The sequence below is a fragment of the Nicotiana attenuata genome, unplaced genomic scaffold (genome assembly GCF_001879085.1).
Source record: "Nicotiana attenuata strain UT unplaced genomic scaffold, NIATTr2, whole genome shotgun sequence".
Classification (NCBI taxonomy): domain Eukaryota; kingdom Viridiplantae; phylum Streptophyta; class Magnoliopsida; order Solanales; family Solanaceae; genus Nicotiana; species Nicotiana attenuata.
The window spans coordinates 711,324-735,055 of record NW_017670317.1 but is presented as its reverse complement, the minus strand read 5'-3'; the positions used below and the strand labels follow the sequence as shown (position 1 = coordinate 735,055).

Sequence of the window (23,732 nt, the reverse complement as noted above, 5' to 3'; positions counted from 1 at the left end):
CATCTGTTATCTTATACTACAGAACATATGTTGAATGTCACTCCTTCATGTGCACAATAAGTGAAGTAATGAGGGTTAACAGCAGTTGGATCAGCAACATATAACAGCAGCAATTATTCATATTGAAATGACGTTTTACACAACAAAGCACAGGCCCATGTAAACGTGCTCAAGGTAAGAAACTGAAAATAAAAAAGTTATCTGCATCTCAAGAGAAGGTTGGAATATTACCCGATCAAGTGAGTCACGGCGTCTCCTTGCTGTCTCTGGTTCAGCGCTCTTCATAGGGCTCGTTTGCTTTCTCCTGGATCGCTCTTTAACAGCAAGAAATGCTGATAATTCTTTGTTAAAAGGTGTATCTACAGCCTTTTCCCTAACTGGAGAGTTGTAAGAGGCACCATCATAGGATAGACCAATTGTCTCAAATAATTCCTTCCTAACATTCTGACCTTTTGCAGGAGAATCTATGCTCAAATCAGTCATCAGTTTCGAGAGACTTCCAGAGAGCTGCTCTGCTACTGCTAGTTGTGTAGTCATTGTATTACGTAAACTGTGCAAGGACTGGACATGCCTGGAATGTGAATAGATCCAAAGTTCACCCTAAATTTGATCATTAAGACAAGAAAAAGAAGGTTCCAATACAGAGAGAAAGCAGGTTGGAGAAATAAATTTACTCTTGTAGGGAGGAAAGAAAGTTGGATGCAACAAGTGCAATACTTTGAAGTGATAGCAGAAAGTAGACAATCATAACAAAGATAAACTAATTGTGTAGCCAAAAAATAAAGAGCCAAACCAATACCTGGGTTGTCCAGGCCTGCTCTGGAAACCTCTTTTACTTGTTTGTATCCCGCTAGTGTCACCAAACTTATTCAACTCAAGTGTGTTAAAATGTTTTTCCAATTCAATCAGCTGGCTGGTTAAGCTCTACAAAAAGGAGAAAATCAGAAGTGATAAGGAAAACTTTAGGATAGGAAGGAACAAAAGCATTAGCATTGAACATTCTGTTGGCACCTTATTAACTTCCTTTATATGTTGCCTCTTTAACTCCAGTTCAGAACTTAATTTCTGGCGATTCCAGAGATCCCAGTACCGTTCATCAGTAGCTTGCTTAAATATTCCTTCCATGTATACTTTCCTCGCCAAAACTGAGAATAAAGAGAGCATACACCATAAAATTATGAGATAAATGCTATCAACAATAAGGTTATTAAAATGATTAGGCAATACTCTCAATGTCTTTAATCACAAGCTGTTTCTTTCAAATGAATGCAGTGATTGTGGTACGGTTATATGGTTTTAAGCTCAACATCCCAAAAGAGAGGTAATTGAAGAGAGATGAAGCAGGGTGCTCAGAAGATAATGTCCTCTGAACATTTCCCTTGTGTTTCCAGATGTACATTCTGAAGCTGATGCGGCAAAGCACAAAAATTTCATAAGATAATGCCCTCTGAACATATCCCATGGCCGAGACATTGGCAAAGACCGGTATGAAAAATCAGAGAAATGGGAAAAAGAATTGTGCTAAGAGTCGGTTTCCTTTTTACGAAATTGGTAATCGTAAGGACCCATTACTTGAAAATATAGGAAATGATTAAAATCCGATTTTTTTATAACCACGGGTTACCTGCTACCTCCCACCAGCACAAATATTGGATAACTCTATCTACCAAGGTTGAACAAACGAGAAGAAATCACTGTGTTTTTGTCTCCGTTGAGATTTCAACCTGAGACCCCATGGTTCAACGCCACTTCATTGATCACTAGGCCACACCCTTGGTACATCTCAAATTTGAATTATTGTGTAAATAGGAAGAGGAATTACTTTCTTTCTGATTACTTGTAAACACAATTAAAATCCCAACATGCTTGAGGGAATAATTAAGCAATTCTATTCCCAAATTCCCTTCTATTTTCCAAGTTCCTCACACATCAGAGCCTGGTTGTTAGTCCTTTTCCTTAATCCATTCCATCCTCACCAAATTCTTTCTTCTTTTCAACCCAAAAAAAAAAATGGCTGAAAAGCAGGCTGTTGATAATCAAACCATTGGAGCTAGAAGCTTACCTTCACCGGATGCAAAGGACCAAAATACCTATTCTATTACTTTGACTGAGCTAATTATGAGGACTATCTTCGGTACCAGATTATAAGACAACATTAAATCATCCGCAACTACAGCTTGCACATCCCAACATGGTAACTTGTTTGCCTAGTTATAGTCTTCCTAAACTTTTGAGGTGTAAACTGAACTGTGAAGATCACAATTCACAACTTTTTAGAAGTGTAGTACTTCATATCCAGATCTTGGGAATGATTGAACTCCAAATAAGAGTAAAAAGAAACTTTACCCATTTGTCTTGTTAAAGCTTTGCTTCATCGTTTTTTTGTCGCAATTATGATGTATATATCAAATAAATGATTAACAATAAACTTACTTAGGAGACCATAGGAATAATAAAGCAGCCTACTTAGTGGACAAGATCGGTTATATATACCTTGTACTGTCTTATCAAGGAGAAGCTGTATCTCGCCAAGTTGCTCATCCATTACCCCCTGCAATTAGAAGAAGAAATATTTCTAAAACTCATCCAGCAGTAATTCTGGTAGGAAGTGGAAATACAAGAGAAGAGATTGGGAGAATTGGCCTATACTCCCTCCGTCCCATTTCAAATGTTGTTTTGGCCCAAAAAATGTTTCAAAATATCTGTCACTTCAGAAAATCAAGGAAAAATTAAATTTCTTCTCCAATTTTATCGTTGCCATTAAAGAGGTCAAAAGCGATAAATAGTACTCACTATCCAATAGTAGCACTTTATGGTCAAAGAACATTTATCACTTCTGATAACTACTAGTACTACCTCTATTCAGATTTTCTTTGTATTCTTGAAAGCCTACGCCGATAACCAAAGCGTATCGTTCTCGCAACCACTTTGGTACTTTGTTTATAGCTTTTTTAAGTTATTTCTTTTTCAATATCCAAGTTCTTTCATCTCACATAAATAATACTAGTCCTAGTAAAAATTAGTACAGAAGATCCAGGAGTGTAAGTTGTATGAGTATACTTCTTTTAAAAAATGGACAGAGAGTTGAAAAATCAATGGATAGTTGAGGACTCAATAGAAACGGTTGAAGACTTAATAGAAATTGGTTGAAACTCAACGAAAGATGTTGAAGCTGAAAAATCAATTGAAGGAGTCGAAGATTTAATTAAAATAGTCGATGACTCAATGGAGATAGTTGCAGAATCAAATAAAAAAGTTGTACATGATTTGACTTGAATGTACATGCAGATTGTTGGTTTGATTTGAACAAGTTTCCTAAAGAAGGAGAAAAGCTTTTGAGAACAAAGAACTTCTTCTTTAGCCCTTTCAAATGGGATAAAAAGGGTGAATTGTATGACACATTAGGGATTGTTTGGTTCGAACACGAGTAATGCAAGGATTAGTAATATAGGTATTAGTAATTCAGGAATTAGGGATTAGTTATGCAGGAATTGGTTATGTAGGAATTGGTTAGGTGGGGATTAGTAATGTAGGGATTAGTTATGCAGGGATAACAAAAACAATAATATACCTAGTGTAGTCCCACATGTGCGGTGTGACAGTTATCAAAAGCAAAAAGTGCTAAAGTCCATTGGGGCGTTAAGCGCAAAAAGCAAATAAAGCATGAGTTTCAATGAAGAAAAGCGCAACTGAAGAAAAAATTATAAAAACATGTATAGTCCAAGACTAAAAATTATAACCATGAACACCAAAAATTTGGATAAAGAAATTTAAGATAAAGTGAAATATCAATAATTTAGTTTCGCCTCTCCTGGATAACACTTATTAACAAAGAAATATGCCTTAGAGCCTTGGACACAGCGGTAAACCGCCAACTAAGCGAACCGAAGCACTCAACATGTTTTGCGCTTTCCTTCAAGGCTTAAGTGCGCTTTGAGCGAGCCCTTTGATAACACTGGGGTCTGGGGAGAGTAGTGTGTACGCAGACCTTACCCCTTCCTTTTGGAAGTAGACAGGTTATTTCCGATAAGACCATCGGCTAAAGAAAAGTAGTTCAAAGCAGGTTTAAGAAAGAAAACAGTAGTGAAGAAGCCATGCTGAGAATAATGAAGACAAAGACAGTAACAACAGCAAATAACAAAGCAATAACATAACCGAAGCAAAAGAAACGGATAGAATAGAAATCGACGGATAAAATAATAGGAGAATGATAAAAATAATAATAATAATGGTATGGAAATTAAGGAACAAATACGGTGTTCCAAACTCGACCACTTACTAACTTTCTATCTTAATCCTCGACCTCCATATCCTTCTATCTAGGGCCATGTCCTCGGTAAGCTGAAGATGTGTCATGGCATGTCTAATCACCTCTCCCTAATACTTCTTCGGCCTACCTCTACCTCTCCTTAGACCCACCATTGTCAACCTCTCACACCTCCTCATCGGGGCATCTATACATCTCCTTTTCACATGTCCGAACCATCTCAGCATCGCTCCCCTCATCTTGTCCACCGGAGGCCACTCTCACTTTGTCCCTAATAGGAATTAGTAATATAGAAATGTAATGTAGTATTATTTATTATTTATCTAGTTTATTCCATTAAAGTTGTTACTCCGTCTGTTTCAATCTAAATGACACACTTTCCTTATTAGTCCGTTCCAAAAAGAATGATACATTTCTATAATTGGAAACAATTTAACTTTAAAAGTTTCATTTTACCCACTTTACCTTTAATGATAAGCTTTTATAGCCACAAAAATATCATAGTCCCACAAAGCTTTTGCCCCTTAAGATTTTAGGACCACATGTTTCAAAAGTCTTTTTTTCTTAAACTTTATGCCAAATCAAGCTACATCATCTAAATTGAAACGGAGGGAGTAGTATATTTTAAATATGTTTTGTTAAACAAAAAAGTACAAGTTTGAATAGAGGGTATTCTTATCATTTTGTGTTTTAATCCAAGTATTACTGATACATTCATTAGTTATTCCATCTTCAACCACACATAAAATAATACATAGATTCCCGTATAACTTATACGTTCATTAGTTATATGAAAAAGAACATATGAACCAAACATTGTATTAGCAATGCTATGTTTTATGTGGAAAAAGGAAAACCAACCAAACATTATAACTTATGCTAGATTCTAGGTGGGGATTATTTTCCCCCATTTTGTAACCAAACAATGTATAAAGTTATGCTAGTTTCAATACATGGATAACTCCTCTCATAAATGCTTCTAACAAGCATCCCCCCCCCCCCACCAGTTGTCTTCATTGCTCTTTCCCTCCTTGAACCAAACATAGTATTGCAATCTTGAATTGCTTGGTCCAAATCGAACTTCAGATTTTTTTGAAAAAGATCTTCTACTTCTATTCCCATTGGTTCCAACCAACTAAAGGATCTTGGTATTGCAATCCCTACTTCCAAATGAGAGCCCTTTCTACATGCTGACTCGGTGATACCTTTCAATGGTTGCAATTTTATTTTACCATTGGAAAGGGACCTTAATCTTTTTTACTTTATCAAAAGAACGACCATAAACCTCAACTTTCTAAATTTGGTTCCCTCCTCCAAGAAAGCCAACCAAATGTCGAAGAAGAGCGGATTATCTACGATTTTAGAGAAGAACAACGATCTCAAATCAGTACCATGACTCCGTTCTCTAAAAAATATTTAAGTTTGCATGATTTTCAAAACTTTGGTGACATTACTGAAGATCAATACAACAAAAAGTAGGGCACCAGTTGATGCCCATAATTTTTTCCAAGATGTGCTTGGCATTAATAAAATGTTTTCTCAATGTGTATCAATTCATCATTTAGTGATCGAAGGGATTCGCAAACCATTAACAGAAAGCACTTGAATTTTGTAGGAAGAAACGTACCACGAAGAAAAGTACCATGGAAAGAAATGACAAATCATATTTAGCTATCCAAAATATGTGCTGGTCTTCTTCATTGTAGTTTAGCAATTTTCTGAGACAAGTAAACTGAACAAAACAATTCACTTCTTCCCACTAGATTCTTGTTCGCCTGGTTTATTTATTAATCTTTTAAATGGAACCAATGACTTCTATTCCGACTCTCTCTCAATCTTCAGTTTCTCCACATCCAATAACAGCATCTTCCAGCCTGTCATTCAGAGTCCTCACGGCCCATGTTAGTTGGCGTAATAGAAGAATGGCTCATCCCTTCTCCTACAATTTCAAAACTCTGCTATTTGCACAAAGAAATTGCTGCTTCATCACACATGTCAGTGACTCCACCCAACACCCACATGAATTATACGCTTCTCTACCTATTTGCATACACGTTTCTTGAGACTAATTTCTTTTAATATGTTACATGTTTCTTGAGACAATTATTAAAAATTGGATTATAGCAGTTCCTCTGCGACATGTTCTCCATCGCCTACTAGTACTTCAAAAGCTCTTCTTCCTTGTAAGACCTTGTTATTGTCCCCTTTCCCCTATCCATCTCAAAAATATACTTAAATTTCTTTTTCGTGGTTAAAGTTTTTAGCTCTATCAATTCAACTTTTACCCAAACTGGATAGCTTCTTCAACAAATGATCTCCCAGAGCATATCCTTGCTGGAGAGAACCTTTCTAACATGAATCTTTAATACTCCATGTAATTCTCCAATCCCAAACCTCAATTGATTTAGCAGTCATTTCAGACCCTTGATCTTTCAATACCAGCTAACACCTGTTCCAAGAATTTTGTGAAAAAATCCACAAATGCCTCCACCCTCGCCATGACCATCTTTCAAGAACTGACTGCTTTTGTTTATGACCCCACCCTCACCATGACCATCTTTCAAGAACTGCACTGCTTTCTTTACGACCCCCTTTAAAAAATTACTCTATGATTTAAAGCATTTCCTAACTGATTCCTCTCTTTGTAAAAACTTCTCTCACATAGTCCCAATCCATCAATAATACAGGGGGGAAAAATCCATCTGCTTGTTGCGCCTTTAATTCAAACGATTTCCTCCCAATAATTGCTGTAATCCTTCTCACAAATAGAAAGGTGCCATAGTACCGAACTCATCTGATGGAAGTTAGAAGAGATTTAGAGAGAAAAATTGTATTTCTATGATCTTTGGTTGCCTATGTTTTTCCAGTTCACTTTTGCTGCAGCTTTTTTTTGTCTTGGTTACCGTGCAATTCACTTTTTTTATGACCGAGAAATCCGTTGGGGCCAATCTTTAGGACCAACCGCAGCCTCTGAAACTCAGGGATAATGGGCCCGCCAATCTGCAGTTCTACACTTAAATACCAAGCTTAGTTCGCATTGCGCAGGACACACACCTGTGACGTAAGTCACAAGCCCTCCAACCTTTGCCACTTGAACTAAGCCCTGCAGGGCAGCAGCAATTTTCACTTGCATCATATCTTAGTAATCTCCTATTTTTTGTTTGGAGAAAATACATCATATCTAAGTAATCTCTTATTTAATTTAGAAGGTTTTCATATGCATGGTAGGACACAATCATAAACAACAACTACACCTCAGCCCCCGACAGGCAATGTGAGCAAGCTCACATGGGTGGAATTAGGACACAATCATAACCAGGCAAAATCAATGGTCTTATAAGAAGCATCATCACAACCGAATAGCTTTAGTTTTGTCTACATAAAATGAAATAGACCATAGGAAATCCTTTTTCCTTCACCTCATCTACTATTGAAGTTCAGGAAGTTTGGGACCTTCACATCTAATGTAATGACAATGTACTGTATGCAACTATGAAAAGATTATCAACGCCAATAACGTAATGCTCCAGCTGTCAAATTAGAAGATAGAAATTACAAGGGAGCAAAACCCTCAACCACGCAAAGCCACAGTAGCAGTGCCTTCTACTGATCTTAAGCCAGCATTCCAGGTTCAAGCCAGTTTAGGACTTTCACGATTATAGTACATCAGATGAAGTGCTTGATTTTTGACTTATGAAACTAATAGCAAGATTAGCAAAAATCTATATGTTAAGTGAATAAACCACATCTTAGCACTTATGAAAAAATATCAAAAGAGAATTGAAGGAAAACCAGCAAACCAGGGACAAATGGAGAAAGTTGCATAAGAAACATGCCATCATAGCAGATATCAAATGAGATAGAGAATGGGCATAAAAGCTTACTCTCCATATCCTGCATTTCTCAGAAACACTCTCTATGCCTTCCTCCAATGCCAAAACTGAACTCCTGTGAGCACGAATGGAAGCATCTCTAAACCCACCTTCACCTTCTATACCTTCTAGAAGACCATCCAATTTCCTGGCCATCTCCTCAACCTTGAAGGAAATAGAGAATATGACATGATTATGCAAGTTCCAATACCTTGTAGAAAAGCAGCAGATAAACTACTGTATGAATACAATACCATTTCAAATATACTCATCAAAAATGTAAAAAGGATAAAAGAATTTGAAAAATGCATGCCACCACGTGCATCTGAGAAACTACACAGGATATAATATTAAACTCGAATGATATAAAAAATAATCTGCAAACAGTAAAATAATCATAGGAGGAGCATATGCTAGAATATATGAGGGTTATGTTCAATTGAGAATATATTAATTGTTCCAAATTATGAATACCTATTAATTTAACTATATTAAGGAAACTAGCTTACTTCTAAAAATTGAGACACTAACAATTTCTATCACTCCAAAAGGACAAACAAAAACCGGGTCAACGTGGAGACTTGCCAGAATGGATAAAAGAATGATTTTAACTTTCCAAAGAAAAATGACAAACAAATGAAAAAGAAACTGAAGAAAAAGAGAGCATAGTGATATGCTATTGCTGATACAGGATACATACACACACAAGCACACACTATCTTACAGTTCATCCAAGATAAAACTTACATCGCAGAATTGCTTTGATGGAATTCCCTCACAAGTCTCCCTGGTCAAGTGAGGCTTCAAAGGCTCCGATACAAAACCTTTCTGTGACGGAAACCTTGAGCCGGGAAAAGCAGGTAATGACTCAATATTCCCTGCACCTGCCAAGGCTCGCTGCTTGAAAAAATCAATTGATACTGAAGTTCCAGCTGTCTCATTTGAGCCAGAAGAATTTCTATCAGAAAAATCAAAAGTTTTTCTTTGAACACCACTGAATGGTGTGGATGAGGGTCTTTCATCAGGTTTTGAAGAAATGCGGTGTTCGCTTGAGAGGGACGAAGCAGTAGAGGAACCTGTTGACATTATCTTTCCAGGTAACTCCATGACACTACCAGTTCCCGTACTCTGCCCAATTGTAGGAATGGCAAAGTTACCTAAGGAATTTCCTGAGAAAGAAAATGCACCAGGTTTAACTTCAGCTACTTTTTGAGTTTCTTGCGTCCTAAAATTACTCACACGTCCAGCATCCACATGTACAGATGTTTTGGATGTGGACTGTTCCAAATTTGCACCTTGGTTCTGCAAAAAGTTAAGACTGTTAGGACTCAACCAAGATTGATTATCATAGAAGATATCTTTGCTTCTCGCTGCTTATAGCTCTCCAGCTAATGAGACAGGTATCATTACCTGATTTCTGGCTTTAATCGCTTCTTCTGAGCTAAACTTCACCGCTGCAGATGATAGAGCATTCGTTGCAACAATTTTATGTCGTCTATCTATTTCATGAGGTTGCAGCCCTGAATCTACTTGATCTATTTGCTTCTGAGCGCTGGAAGATTCAACTAGCACATCTTGTGACGATGCCACTATAGAAGCATCATTCTTCTCTTCAGAATCAGTAGACTGGGGTGGCGCTGAAGCAGCAGTAGCACTACAAAAACATTTAAATTACTTCATACATCCTTCAGAAAAAAGATTGTCACCGGCATAGATACGAATGCAAACCATTAAAAATAACCACATATAGGTTCAAATGGCTGTGGAATTACCTAGCAAAATGGAAAATTGACACCCTTCCATCATTGGTAAGACAAAGCAGAAGGCAACACGGTGAAACTTCTTTTTCTTCTTCACCAAGCAACAGTTTAACTTCCCCATTTTGGGAAACTTTGTCAATGGCAAGTCCCAAGATCAAGATATCATCACCACTGTCTGAAACCAAGCCGAAAATTGCCTTTCTTCAGTAAAACTTGTATAAAGAAAGAATCAAAACCTCTGTCCAACTAAGTGTTAAACGTTTAAATTTATCTTGTCATACAACTATACAAGATGTAATTTCTAAACTGAATACACAAAGTCAGAAGGCGCAGACATGACAATCGTAGAGTGCATTGTTTCGTCTCGATTCTCTCCATAAGCCACATTTTATCCATTTCCTTGTTTAGATTACACACACTCAATTCAAGCCAACGGAAGCAGCCTCATCTAAATGAACAAAAATAGTCATCACACTGAAGCTAATCATCAACTTCCACTAAAGACTTCAATAAGAAAAGACTCCCCAACAGCGGCCAGTAAACTCTTTTCAACAATAAGGGTGTGTTTGGTACGAAGGAAAATATTTTCCGGAAAATATTTTCCAATTTTCCCATTTTGGTTGGCTTAAATGTTTTGGAAAACATTTTCCTTATGAACTCATTTCCTCCAATTGGAGGAAAATGTTTTCCTTATCAAGAGAAGGGAAAACATTTTCGAAAGCTCCTTCTCAACCTTACCCACCCCACCCCTCCAAAAAGGTTTCTTTTTTCAAATTTCAGTTTTTTTTTCCATCACCACCCACCCTGCTCCCCCCCCGACCCCGGGCTAAAAAATAATTTTTTTTTACTTTTTTTTTGTAATTCAAAATTTCTGTTTTTTCATTTTTCTGCACCAACCCCCCACAAAAAAGTTATCTTTCGGTTTACAGGTTCGAAATTTTACAAGTTCCAAAGTTATGAGTTCGGAGGTTTATGTGTTTGGAAGTTTACGGGTTTAGAAATTATAAAGTTTACGAGTTCGAAAGTTCGCGGTTTCGAAAGTTTAGCGGTTCGGAAGTTTATGAAATAGTTTCGGAAGGTTGTTGGTTCGAAAATTTATGATTTCATGTTTATTGTATCTAAATTATTTATGAATACTCTTGAGAAGTTATTTTTCTTAATTTGCGTACCAAACACCAGAAAATGAATAAGATTACTACTGTTTTTCTTGGAAAACATTTTCCACCGAAAACACTTTCCGTTATACCAAACACACCCTAAAAGATGATTGATTTCTTGTCTTGGTCTTCTAATTTTTCCACATATCGGAAAAATTTAGGGCTGTTGAATTAAAGTAGTACCAATACACGAAAGTGAACTCGCAACGCACAAGGATAGCCAGTTATAATCACTTAAGTTGTAAGGTTTGACATCATCTAATGTGTCCAAAAAAGGTTTACATCATTCTGACGAGGTTAAACTCTGATCCATTATTTCAACGCCAGTTCTACATCACTTAGAAGATCTAAAACTGAAAAAACAAACAGGAAAAAAGAGAAAAATACTATACATCCAAATGAGAACAATAAATAAGATATTTCTCAATAGGAAATGTTCTAAACCCCAAAAGAAAAAAGAGCAAAGCATAATGTATTTTCATCTTAATATTGCTTCCAGTTGTAATGGACAGTCACTAGCATCGTACCAGCAAAATTCACTCCCCCATACAAATAATCATCTTCAGGACTAGCAATCTAGCATTTCATATTATGTAAAACGAGAATGTGTGAAAGATGAAAGTGGAAATTAAGACAGACAGGGCAAAATGATAGTGTCAAGCAAAAGAAAGCAAGATTAAGCAAGTTAAGGTGGAATGGGAAGAAAGCTTAGATCACCTTGAGCCTCAATCTTTGGGGACCAATTATCATTCAAAATTTCAATTGTTGCAGCTTCATTCTTCTCATCACCAACTGACCATCCAAACAACAAGATGTGCTGATCCAGATTCTTCCGATTAGCAACAAATGCCAGCTGACTACATTAAATGGCAAAGAAGACTTGATCAAGACTCCCTTTTTGCAAAACGTCTAAAAGAAAGTTGATAAATTTAACAGAAATTACTGGAAAATGAAATTTCAAGCATAAGATAACATTTACAGCAGATGAGATAATTGAGTATAAAAATTATGTCACTGGAGATGCAAAGCATTGAGCTTCCTCTATAACTTCTGAGTGATTCCTTATAGTGGAGCTTCAAGACACAATCCTAGTGAAACAAGAAGATTCTTGTCGGAGAGAGAAAAGCTACTAAAATGGGGTATTATAGGTGCCCATTACTCTTAGTAACGAGTGTGCGGTCAACAATATGAAGGGTTGATTCATCTCTTCATAGCCTTGATGCATTGAGTGCTGATATCAAGGGGATTGTGCTTCCCAATTAAAAGATGAGATGGTTCATTATAAAAATTCTTCAACAAAAGCTTCATCCAGTCACCCTCTTCACATCAAATGGCAAAGAAGACTTAATCAAGACTCCCTTTTTGCAAAACATCTAAAAGAAAATTGATAAATTTAACAGAAATTACTGGAAAATGAAATTTCAAGCATAAGATAACATTTATAACAGATGAGATAATTGAGTATAAAAATGGGAAATTTTCACATAAGAACAACTGGCTCCCTACTTTTCAATTTTATAGCCCACATTTCAATTTACAACCAACTAGCCCAAAAATAATAGGCTAAGATTCAACATCCAACTCCAATAGGTTCTCAAAATTACTACTCCCTCCGTTTCATATTAAATGAGGTAGTTTGACTCGGCACGGAGTTTAAGGAAAAAGAATAAAACTTTAGGAACTTGTGGTCTTAAAACCTTAAGGGGTAAAAAATTTGTGGGGCCATGACATTTGTGTGGTTATAAAAGCTTCTCATTAAGGGCAAATGGGTAAAATGAAAGAGTTTAAAGTTGAATTATTTCCAAATTTAGAAATGTGTCATTTATTTTGGAACAGACTAAAAAGGAAAGTACCTCATTCAATATGAAACGGAGGGAGTATTTAATTTTTAAAAAAGATTGCTCAAACTTTTAAGTTAATTTTCGAATCAGTAACTGTGAATCAAATATTAGTTCAACAAACCAAATCCATTTGGGTGGTGAAAATTAAATTTTTAACAAGCTTAAATATGTGGGTTTAAATTTCGAATTTGATTTGTGAGAAATTTGGAGTGGGTGTTATTTAGACTTGTTAGAAATAGTATAAGGAGGTTGTATATAAAATTTGAAGTCATTTAATGGAGATTTGGACAGGTTTTGAACAAGAATTGCAACTGAAAATCATGGAAGAAGTTCGTCTACAGACGCTTGTATAAAGGTGTATAAAAGTGTATAATAATGTATAAGATGTGTTTATACACTCATATACAATATTATACAAGATTATACATAACTACACAAAAAACTGACTTCGTCTTCTTCCTTGCGTCTTTTCTGAAATTTAACTCAAATCTTGCTCAAATCTACTCCAAATCACTTCAAATTTAAATTTTGAAGTCATTTTGATATTTTCGATCAATTGGAACAACACCCAATCCAAACAACTAACAAACTCAAAAAAATTCTATTTTCGAAAGCAAAGCTTAGAATGGTCATCAATGGTGGACTTCTACTCTTCAATTTTTTTACATTGCAACCAGGTGATATAAGGGGAGAAGCAGTAATGGTGGACGGCCCCTTGAAGCATATGTAAAAGATGTGAGAAGAAGAGGGTGAAAGCAATGGTTGTGAGAACACAGATTTAACTCCATAGCTTTTAGAAGCAATAGTTGTAAGAACACAGATTTTGAATTTGCAAGAGCTAGTATTTTCAAAATATATACAATATGGGCTAGGTCGGGTAAAACTCAAAAACATGGGTCATTTTTTGTTATGGTGTGAAGTCATATGTATTTTCTTGTAATTCTTTCTATAAAAATTATGTCACCGGAGATGCAAAGCATTGAGCTTCCTCTATAACTTATGAGTGATTCCTTATAGTGGAGCTTCAAGACACAATCCTAGTGAAACAAGAAGATTTTTGTCGGAGAGAGAAAGCTACTAAAATGGGGTATTATATGTGCCCATTACTCTTAGTAACGAGTGTGCAGTCAAAAACATGAAGGGTTGATTCATCTCTTCATAGCCTTGATGCATTGAGTGCTGATATCAAGGGGATTGTGCTTCCAAATTAGAAGATGAGATGGTTCATTATAAAGAATTCTTCAACAAAAGCTTCATCCAGTCACCCTCTTCACATCATTGTATTTTTTCAATAGAAGATGAGATGCTTCATTATTAAACCTGATTAAAAGCTTCACCCAACTATCCACTTCACATCACTAGAAACCAAAAAAATAGGCCGAGATCAAGCCAAGGATAGTTAGTTTCAAGCAATATGTAGACTTACGAGCCATAGAGATTGGTTAATGTTGAGTTTTTGAAAGTTTGTAATGAAGATTTCAAGAAATGCTTACCATGGTCGTTTAACGACTCTAAAGATGACCTTGTGGCACTTGGACATAAGACTGATACGCGGCGCCTTCCTGAGATTCCTTGGAAGGGCGACGTACGGCTAGGCAACTGATGTCAGTCCAGTTGCTGTCCGCCAACTGAGGTCCCCTCCGTACGCTAGACGAGATTGTCAGTGCCGTACGGGAAAACCAATGTCAAGAGCAATTGAGAGAACAGAAGTGAGAATTCAGAATGAAAGAAAGCTTGATTGCATTAATGAAAGCTATTACAGAAAAGCAACACGGTGTCGAGGGGGAGAGACACCAGTACAGAGAATTGCTTGCTTGCTAGAAAGTTTTGATTGCTTGATCCCCCCTAATAGTACTTAAAAAAAATAAACCAAAGTTACAGGAGTAGACCTAATTAAGCTAGAGAAACATAATGGAAAGTGCATAAAATAAACTACTCTATATTTACAATGAAAATGACTTAGTTTTCTATAAGGTAGCAGCAGGCCCGTTGTCAGCAGCAATGTCTTTGGCATCACGGTCTGCGCGCGCGGCGCTGTTGGCTTCTGCCTGCGGCATGGCGCTCGCGAGGGATATCGGTGGGGCGACAGAGGCACCAGCGCGCTTGTCACTTGGCGCGGCCAAGACCACGGGGCCGTCCGTGGCGCTAGGCATTGGGAGGTTCGCTAGGACGCCACGGGGCGCGCCCAAGGGGTCATGGGGCATGGCTGGAAAGCCGCCCATGACAGGCACTACGTGATGGTAAGATGATTGAAGGTTGTCGAAGAACCCCCAAGTCTAATCATGCAGATATGAGATTTGAATCCCCTACGAACAAATTGAGGACCCTGAAAGCCCAGTTTATACCATAGAGGCTAACAAACTCAAGAGCATGGGAATCCAAGATGGCGATGAATTTAATGCAAAGGTGCATTCATACAATGGAAAACTTCAGCCATAACATGTGTTAATGGCCCAAGGTGGTACGCACGAAAGGTGTCCCTGATTAGGAGCTTATGCTTTTTTCTAAAAAAGGTGAAATCTATTGGTGTGATGGGGAGCTCCCCCGCATAAAAGCACACCAAGAAAATAGAGAATATTTACAAAATAATGTGACTTAAAAAGAGGTTCGAGCACGTGAGGAGGAGAAGCCTGGATGCACCGGTAAGGAGGTGTGAACGGCTGGCCTTGACGGGTACGAGAAGAGGTAGAGGACGGCGTAGGAAATATTGGGGAGAGGTGATCAGGCAGGACATGGTGCAGATGCAAATTTCCGAGGACATGGCCCTTGATAGAAAGTTGTGGAGGTCGAGCATTAGGGTTGTAGGTTAGGAGATAGGAGGCTAGTATGATAGTGTTTTGTTTTAGGCTGCTAGTGGCTCCAATTGTGTTCTTAATACTTCATTAGGGTCGTAGGTTAGGCTGTAGTATGTTTAGTGGCCCTTTGTGTCCACATTATTCCCTTGCGTCAGTAGTACTGTGCCTTTGTTACTGCTTAATGTTATTACTCTGCTCTCTATTTTCTGGTTATTACGTTGTTAGTGTTATCATTCTGGATTCCTTTGCTGTTACTGATACACTGTCTCTATCCTTCTTGTGCCGAGGGTCTACCGAAAACAGTCTCTCTATTCCTCCGAAGTAGGGATAAGGTCTGCGTACACACTACCCTCCCCAGATCCCACCTGTGAGAGCTCATTGGGCTGTTGTTGTTGTAATGTGACTTACAAAGAGGATCCAACGATCACCAGTGATTGGGATCTCCAAAGGGACAAAGGAGTATACAAGAAAAACTAAAGAAGTTCCAAAAGACTTTTCGATTCTTCAAGCACTTCTAATACTTTCCTTAAATTTTTCTTTTTTGATAATCGCGAAATTCTCAAGGATTAGAGGAGCACGATTGGAAACTCGGTGGATAATGGGTGTACCCTTCTTCTTTCTTTCCATAGCATTCGCATGAGCACCAGAGTCAATTCCCATACCTTCCCACTTTTTTCTCCTCTCCAATTCTATACAAGTAGAAGTTCTCCAACTATAGTCAATTCCCAAAACTTCCCACTTTTTTCTCCTCTCCAATTTCTGTCCAAGTTATTCCTCTAATTATGTGTGGCATTAACCACCAATCCCAAACACATTCCATGCTATGACACAGCTTTCATTTACCACAAAATGTTGAACAAATCAGGGACGGGATTAGGGGTGGGTGTACGAGCAGTTCGTATAGGATATAAAAAATTTAGTTTGATTTTCCATTTTTAGATATTACTACATGTTGTTCATGACGCTTGTTTTCTTAATATCTTGATATTGTTACTGCTTGTTGCTATTGCTATCTTTTCATCTTTTCTTGAGTCAGGGATCTTTCAAAAACAACCTATCTACCTTCAAGGTAGGGGTAAGGTCTGCGTACACACTACCCTCCCCAGACCCCATTTGTGGGATTATACAATGTTTGTTGTTGCTGTTGTTGTTCCATTTTTGGATTGAAGAAATTACAATCAAAATCCAATATAAATAAGCTCGAATTGGGCCAGATTTTTTAAGTCTGGATTCGAATTAATCTGTTTAGATATTTCGGATTTTCAATTTTGACTTTTGAGCGTATATATTGAGCTACTTCTTAAAATGAACATCTAAATAAAGTATTCATGTTAAATTGCCTTAATTGTTCCTCGTTCTCAATGGAATCATCCAAATAAAGTATTCATACAAGCAATGAAACCATTATCAAGGAAATCCATCAGACACTAATACGGCCAATAAGAATTAATTAACAATAGTAAAATCATATCCAAATAGAAAGCATTCTAACAGTGACTTCCGTGAGAAAGCACGGGAAAAGATATATTATTGATATTCGTTAAGTGTTTTACATAGCCCTATTTATATACAATGTTTACATATACCTAAAGCCTTCTATACCAATGTGGGACGCTATACATGAACTGCTTCTAACACTCCCCCTCAAGCTGGTGCATATAAATTATGTGTACCGAGCTTGTTACATATATAACTAATACGAGGACTAATGAGGGACTTCGTGAAAATATATGCAAGTTGATCATTTGACTTCACAAACTTTGTAACAATATCTCCGGAGAGAATCTTCTCTCTGATGAATTGGAAGTCAATCTCAACGTGTTTGGTCCTCTCATGGAACACTAGATTTGATGCAATATGAAGGGCAGCCTGATTATCACGCACGAGTTCCATCTGACTGATTTCTCCAAATTTTAATTTTTTGAGCAACTGTTTGACCCAAACTAGCTCACATGTTGCAGGAGCCATGGCTCGATACTCTATCGAGCAACTACATTCTGTTTCTTGCTTTTCCAAGAGACCAAATTACCTCCTACTAAGACACAATATCCAAATGTGGAACATCTATCAGAAGGTGACCCTGCCCAATAAGCATCTGTGTATCCAACAATATGCTCATGGCCTCGATCCTCGAATAGTAGTCCTTAGCCCGGAGCTGATTTTATATACCCAAGAATGCGAGCAACTGCATCCCAATGACTATCGCAGGGAGAGTCCATAAACTCACTTACAACACTCATAGGAAATGAAATGTCAGGTCTAGTCACTGTGAGGTAATTCAATTTGCCAACCATCCGCATATATATTGCGGGAATGCTAAGAGGCTCCCCTTGTTCGGGCAGAAGCTTAGCATTCGGGTCCATAGGAGTGTCAACAGGTCTGCAACCCATCATTCTTGTCTCCTCAAGAATGTCTAAAGCATATTTCCTTTGTGAAATAACAATATTAAACTAGACTGAGCGACCTCAATGCCTAAAAAGTACTTCAATCTGCCGAGATCCTTAGTTTGGAAGTGTTGAAAGAGATGTTGTTTCAGACTAGTAATGTCATCCTGATCATTGCCAGTAATAACAATACCATCAACATAAACCACCAGATAAATATACAGATTAGGAGCAGAATGCCGATAAAAGACCGAGTGATCAGCTTCACTACGAGCCATGCCGAACTTGCTGAACTTACCAAACCAGGCTCGAGGAGATTTTTTCAAACCATAGAGTGACCTGCGTAATCGATATACAAGACCACTAGACTCCCTCTGAGCAACAAAACCAGGCAGTTGCTCCATATAAACTTCATCCTCGAGATCACCGTGGAGAAAGGCATTCTTACTGTCCAACTGATAAAGAGGCCAATGACGAACAGCAGCCATGGACAGAAAAAGGCGAACAGATATGACTTTAGCCATGAGAGAGAAAGTGTCACTATAATCAAGCCCAAATATCTGAGTATATCCTTTTGCAACAAAACGAGCTTTAAGTCGATCAACCTGGCCATCCGGGTCGACTTTGACAGCATAAACCAACGACAACCAACAGTAGACTTACCTGAAGGAAGAGGAACAAGCTCCCAAGTACCACTCGCATGTAAAGTAAACATCTCGTCAATCATAGTTTGTCGCCATCCTGGATGAGATAGTGCCTCACATGTAGACTTAGGAATGGAAACAGTGGACAAAGATAATACAAAAGCATAATGGGGTGATGATAGATGGTAATAACTTAAACCAACATAATGGGGGTTAGGATTAGGTGTGGATCGTACACCTTTCCGAAGTGTAATCAGTGGACTAGGAGGAGCCAAGTCCGTAGTAGGTACAGAAGCTGATGCAGGACGTGAATCATCTGGGCTTGATGTTGGACGTGGACGACGATGATAAGGTCAAGAGCGGTGGTCTTGTGGGTGGAGATGTAGGAGGAGCAACTGTAGACTCCTTAAAAGTCGGTATAGGTAGCAGCGGCTACGGCGGTACTGTAGATGTCGATGGGGATGTAAGAGGAGTAACACTGGATTCCTCACAAGTAGGTGTAGGTAAGACCTCAAATATATCAAGATGATTAGATGAAGTAAAGTAAGGTTGAGACTCAAAGAACGTGACATCGGCTGACATAAGATACCTACGAAGATCAGGTGAGTAGCAACGATACCCCTTTTGAACCCGACAATAGCCAAGAAAGACACACTTGAGAGCACGAGGAGCTAATTTATCTTTTCCGGGAGCTAATTTAAGGACAAACAAGTATTCCCAAAAACACGAGGAAGAGAGTATGCGGGTGACCTACGGAACAATACTGAATGTGGAATCTGATTCTGAATGGAAGATAAAGGCATCCGATTAATTAAGTAACCAGTTGTAAGAACTGCATCGCCCCAAAAACGCAACGGAACTACAAATGGAATGAGAAGTGTGTGAGCAGTTTCAATGAGATGCCTATTTTCTCTCTGCTACCCCATTCTGTTGAGGAGTATACGGACAAGATGTCTGATGGATAATTCCTTGAGAAGTCATAAACTGCTGAAACTAAGAGGATAAATATCCTAAGGCATTATCACTACGAAAAGTAGGAATAGACACACCAAACTGGTTTTAATTTCAGCACAAAAACTCTAGAATATAAAGAACAACTCAGAACGATCTTTCATTAGGAAAATCCAAGTACATCTTGAGTAATCATCAATGAAACTAACAAAATAACGAAATCCTAAGGTGGAACTAACTCTACTAGGACCCCATATATTAGAATGAACTAAAGAAAAAACAGACTGACCAAATAACATAGAGATGTAGCAAATTATTACCAAATAATAGAAAGAATCAACTAAGCTAGTGAAATAGACGAAGGAAACATTGTAACCTCAGCTACCGAAAAAACCAGTAGTCGCCGGAAAAACTCTTAAGTGATTGGAATAAAACGAAAACAGTACGGATGGGGTCGAAATTAGTAGACGAACCAACTGTTCTGAAGAAACTTTTTCAAAAAATGGCCGGAAGTGGTCGTACTAGCCAACGCGTGAGCTCACGCGCACGCAGGAACCCTAGCTTATGACGTAAGGCATCTGGTGTCGGAGAGGTTCACTAGGGTTTGGTCGCCGGACGATGACGGATCTTGTGGTAGTGTTGGATTTTGCACAACAGTGACGGAGAGAGAGATATGCAAGACAGTCGTGAAAAGTCGCCGGAAAATTGAGGCACGGTGACTTCTGGATCTGTATTCTAGTTCCCGGATGTGTCTCACCACCACTGCTCTAATACCATGTGAGAAAGCATGAAAAATAATATATTATTGATATTCGTTAAGTGTTTTACAATAGCTCTATTTATATAAAATGTTTACATATACCTAAAGCGTTCTATACCAATGTGGGACACCATACATGAACTACTTCTAACAACTTCGTAATTAGAATTGGATATATGAGTTAACGTTTAATGGGTTGGGTATAGGACTATTAGAATTGGGCATATGTACAATGGACTAGTGTCTAACGGGTAGCACTATAAGGTATAGAAATTTCAGATGTTCAGATATCCAAAAATCTAAAGTACCAAATCCCAACATGCAATCCAAAATCCAAAAATTTAAAAACTTGAATCCGAAATCCAATCCGTAATCCAAAAAAAAAATATCGGATTTCAGTTCGAATTTCAGGTTTGTCCAACATATGCCCATCGCTAGACGAAATATCCTAAAGTGCTTTCCACAAACCAATTGACTTGCCAAAACTTGAATCTTTTACCAATTTAAGTAAGATATGCCCTTGAAAATCATTTCAAAGGTTGTTAGTGTATTTACAAATTAAAATACTATGAGGTAAGAGATCTGAATTATGCAGTACCTTGACCGACACCACCCGCTAATAACGAAAGCTATTTGAGTCTCTATGAAGAAATAGCTTTGATATCATGTGAAAATAGAAAAACTTACTTAATTAAGCAACAATATACAAGAGGTGCTCTTTTATATAGGACTATATGAGTCTTGGGCTATGTACAATATGAATGGTAATCAATTTTCAAGCTAATAAAATATGCAATTTTTATAACTAAATATAGAATTACCTAATTGTACTTCATAGAATATCCTATAGGATTTTTTTTTTATGAAAATACAATAAATCTAAACATGTATGAATCGGGACACACATTCTCTTCATACTGTAACAGATGCAAAATGTTGACAGGTTGAACACAACACTCTCTGATCCAAACCTTTGGAACATATATCCACTTCCAAAAATCAAAGATCTTCACCCCCGGGCACTTTCAAACGATGGGACAAAAGTTATGTTCATCCAGAAATTGTCAGAGTTTAAACACACCAATTAAAGAATATACCAAACAAGAATAGTATTGTCAACTCTAATTCTACCCCCCCCCCCCCCCCAAAAAAAAAAAATATACCTCCCATGGACTACTATGCCTCAGTACAACTCCTCTCTTTTTGTATTAATTTTAGTCTTGTTAGCAAATTTGTAACTTCACATGCATTTGGGAAAATGTAGAAAGTTTTTTCATAGATTGATTGCAAAAATAAGAACCGGCAGCATTAGAGATTCTTAGCCCCATCAGCCCGATTGGGATTGCCGACACAAAACGTCCAATGATTCTGTCTATAAAAAGATGTGACTGGTCGAGTATCAGATTCACATAATGCTTTTGTTGAAGGCGCGCACATTGTTAAAGTGTCGTCGATTGCAAATGAGCTCACTGAGTCCACATTAAACATGAGGAACGTTGTTATATCAATAGGATATGGTATGTCAAATGGATATAAACATGAGGAACACTTGATTATGTTATGTCAATTGTCTTATCAAAAAATGATTATGTTATGTCAATTGGATATGAATACGGCATATGATCACATCAATTGAACTATGCAAAGGTGGAGAAATTGGTTCAGTCTTGGTCTTCAACCAAATAGAGAAAGCTCCATTGGTTTTTCTTGACAGCTCAAGAAGTATTGTGTCAAGTTTTTCTTGACAGCTTAAGAAGTATTGTGTCAAGGAAATCCTTTCACTATTGTGTTTCACCTTTGTGATGAAAGCATTAAGCATGATGTTACACGGCGGAGAGTCTATTATCTCAAGCAGAATTACCTAAATATCGGTCAGGATTAAAGCATAGACTAGAAACCTGATGGTTGCAGCTTCACTAACACAAGTGGAAAAAATCACACTTCAAATGTAGGTCGCACATATGTTTGCATGAATGCAAATATAAATCCCGCATACATGACCAATTCCCTTCAACGTCAGTTATCAACTCTCAAGAGCCTTCCACGAGGAAGAATTGGATGTCTCTTGAGGATAATAGTAGACTATTTGCATGTGGTGTTTCTTCCTCGCAAAACCAAGATTATGGCATTCTTCAGTTTGAACTCTTATCCTATTACAGTCAAACCTCTCTATCACAGCCTCGTCTGTTCCGAATATTTTTGGATGTTATAGCGACGTGTTGTTATAGAGAACATATATTATAACATAATATAAAAATTGGTTCCAGAAAAGCTTGGCTTTTATAGTGAAGTGTTGTTATATAGGGATGATGTAATAGAGAGGTCTGACTGTAGTTGGGTTTAGTGGTTGTCAAAACACAATGAGAAGATCTTCATTCCCCTATGAGGAACCGAGAGAAGGTGAAGCGACATAATAACGAAAGAAGACCCTTTTGGGATGGAAAGGAGGGGAAAAATATTATTGGCAGAACAAAATGGCCATCTTTCTCGGATGGGAGTTAAGGTCCAAGTGGGGACATTAGAAGGGTGGATAAACCAAGCATAGTACGGAAAAGGAAGTAGACAAAATCGTTCCTCATGCAGTTTTGAGACAGCAAAATAGGAGAGCCTTTTTGAGCGGTCAGCAGATATATTAGTTCAAATGAAAATATTAGAGTTCCTTCTATATTTTGAAGCAGGACATCCGGATATATGGTTGTAGCAGTTTCATGGAGACACTAACATTCTTGAGTAGTCTCATTTGTGCAGAGTTTTCATAACCTTTACTGAACATGACGGTGACATAAAAGAGTGCAAAAGATAGTACTGAATCAAATAATAGGACTTAATCCTCTATAAATTTCAAAGGACAAAATGCAATTAAATCCGGATGCAGACAAGCTATCATAAAATAAAAATGTAACAATACGTACTGTTGATCCAAATAACTCAAGAAGAGATGGCGTCCGCTGCATAAAGGAACTGCATCATAACGGAAGTCTAGAAACACATCCCTGAAGGACCTTACAACTGGCTTGGCGGAAGGCTGCAAAGGAAAAAAATAACGTATCCCCAAAAAGAAAAAGAAACTTAGCAAGTAAGCATGTAATAAATTGCCTTGGTACGAGGATAAAAACATTCACTATTCAATGAAAGCCTAAAAGAAACAAATCTCAACATCAAAATACAACCCCTCTACCCCGGAGAAATTGTTATCAGATCAATACATGTGCTTTTGCCTGAAATATATAATTAATCATTAACTCTCTCCGGGGATATTTTCTACCAACTACACTAGAACTTGAGGGTGGAGATCAAGAGT

General features: G+C 37.6%; 1 protein-coding gene across 1 annotated transcript in view; it reads right to left on the bottom strand.

Annotated features, from left to right (window-relative positions):
* The window catches only part of LOC109237757 (nuclear pore complex protein NUP214), a 37,893-nt gene that overhangs the window by 5,497 nt on the left and 8,664 nt on the right, over positions 1–23,732 (bottom strand). Inside the window, exons 6-15 of the mRNA XM_019404122.1 lie at positions 23,344–23,456; positions 11,774–11,913; positions 9,912–10,074; positions 9,550–9,793; positions 8,887–9,441; positions 8,152–8,304; positions 2,494–2,551; positions 1,012–1,145; positions 800–924; positions 232–571 (exon numbers count right to left, since the gene is read on the bottom strand). Coding sequence (XP_019259667.1) covers positions 232–571; positions 800–924; positions 1,012–1,145; positions 2,494–2,551; positions 8,152–8,304; positions 8,887–9,441; positions 9,550–9,793; positions 9,912–10,074; positions 11,774–11,913; positions 23,344–23,456 — 2,025 coding nt within the window. The remainder of the gene's footprint in view (positions 1–231; positions 572–799; positions 925–1,011; positions 1,146–2,493; positions 2,552–8,151; positions 8,305–8,886; positions 9,442–9,549; positions 9,794–9,911; positions 10,075–11,773; positions 11,914–23,343; positions 23,457–23,732) is intronic.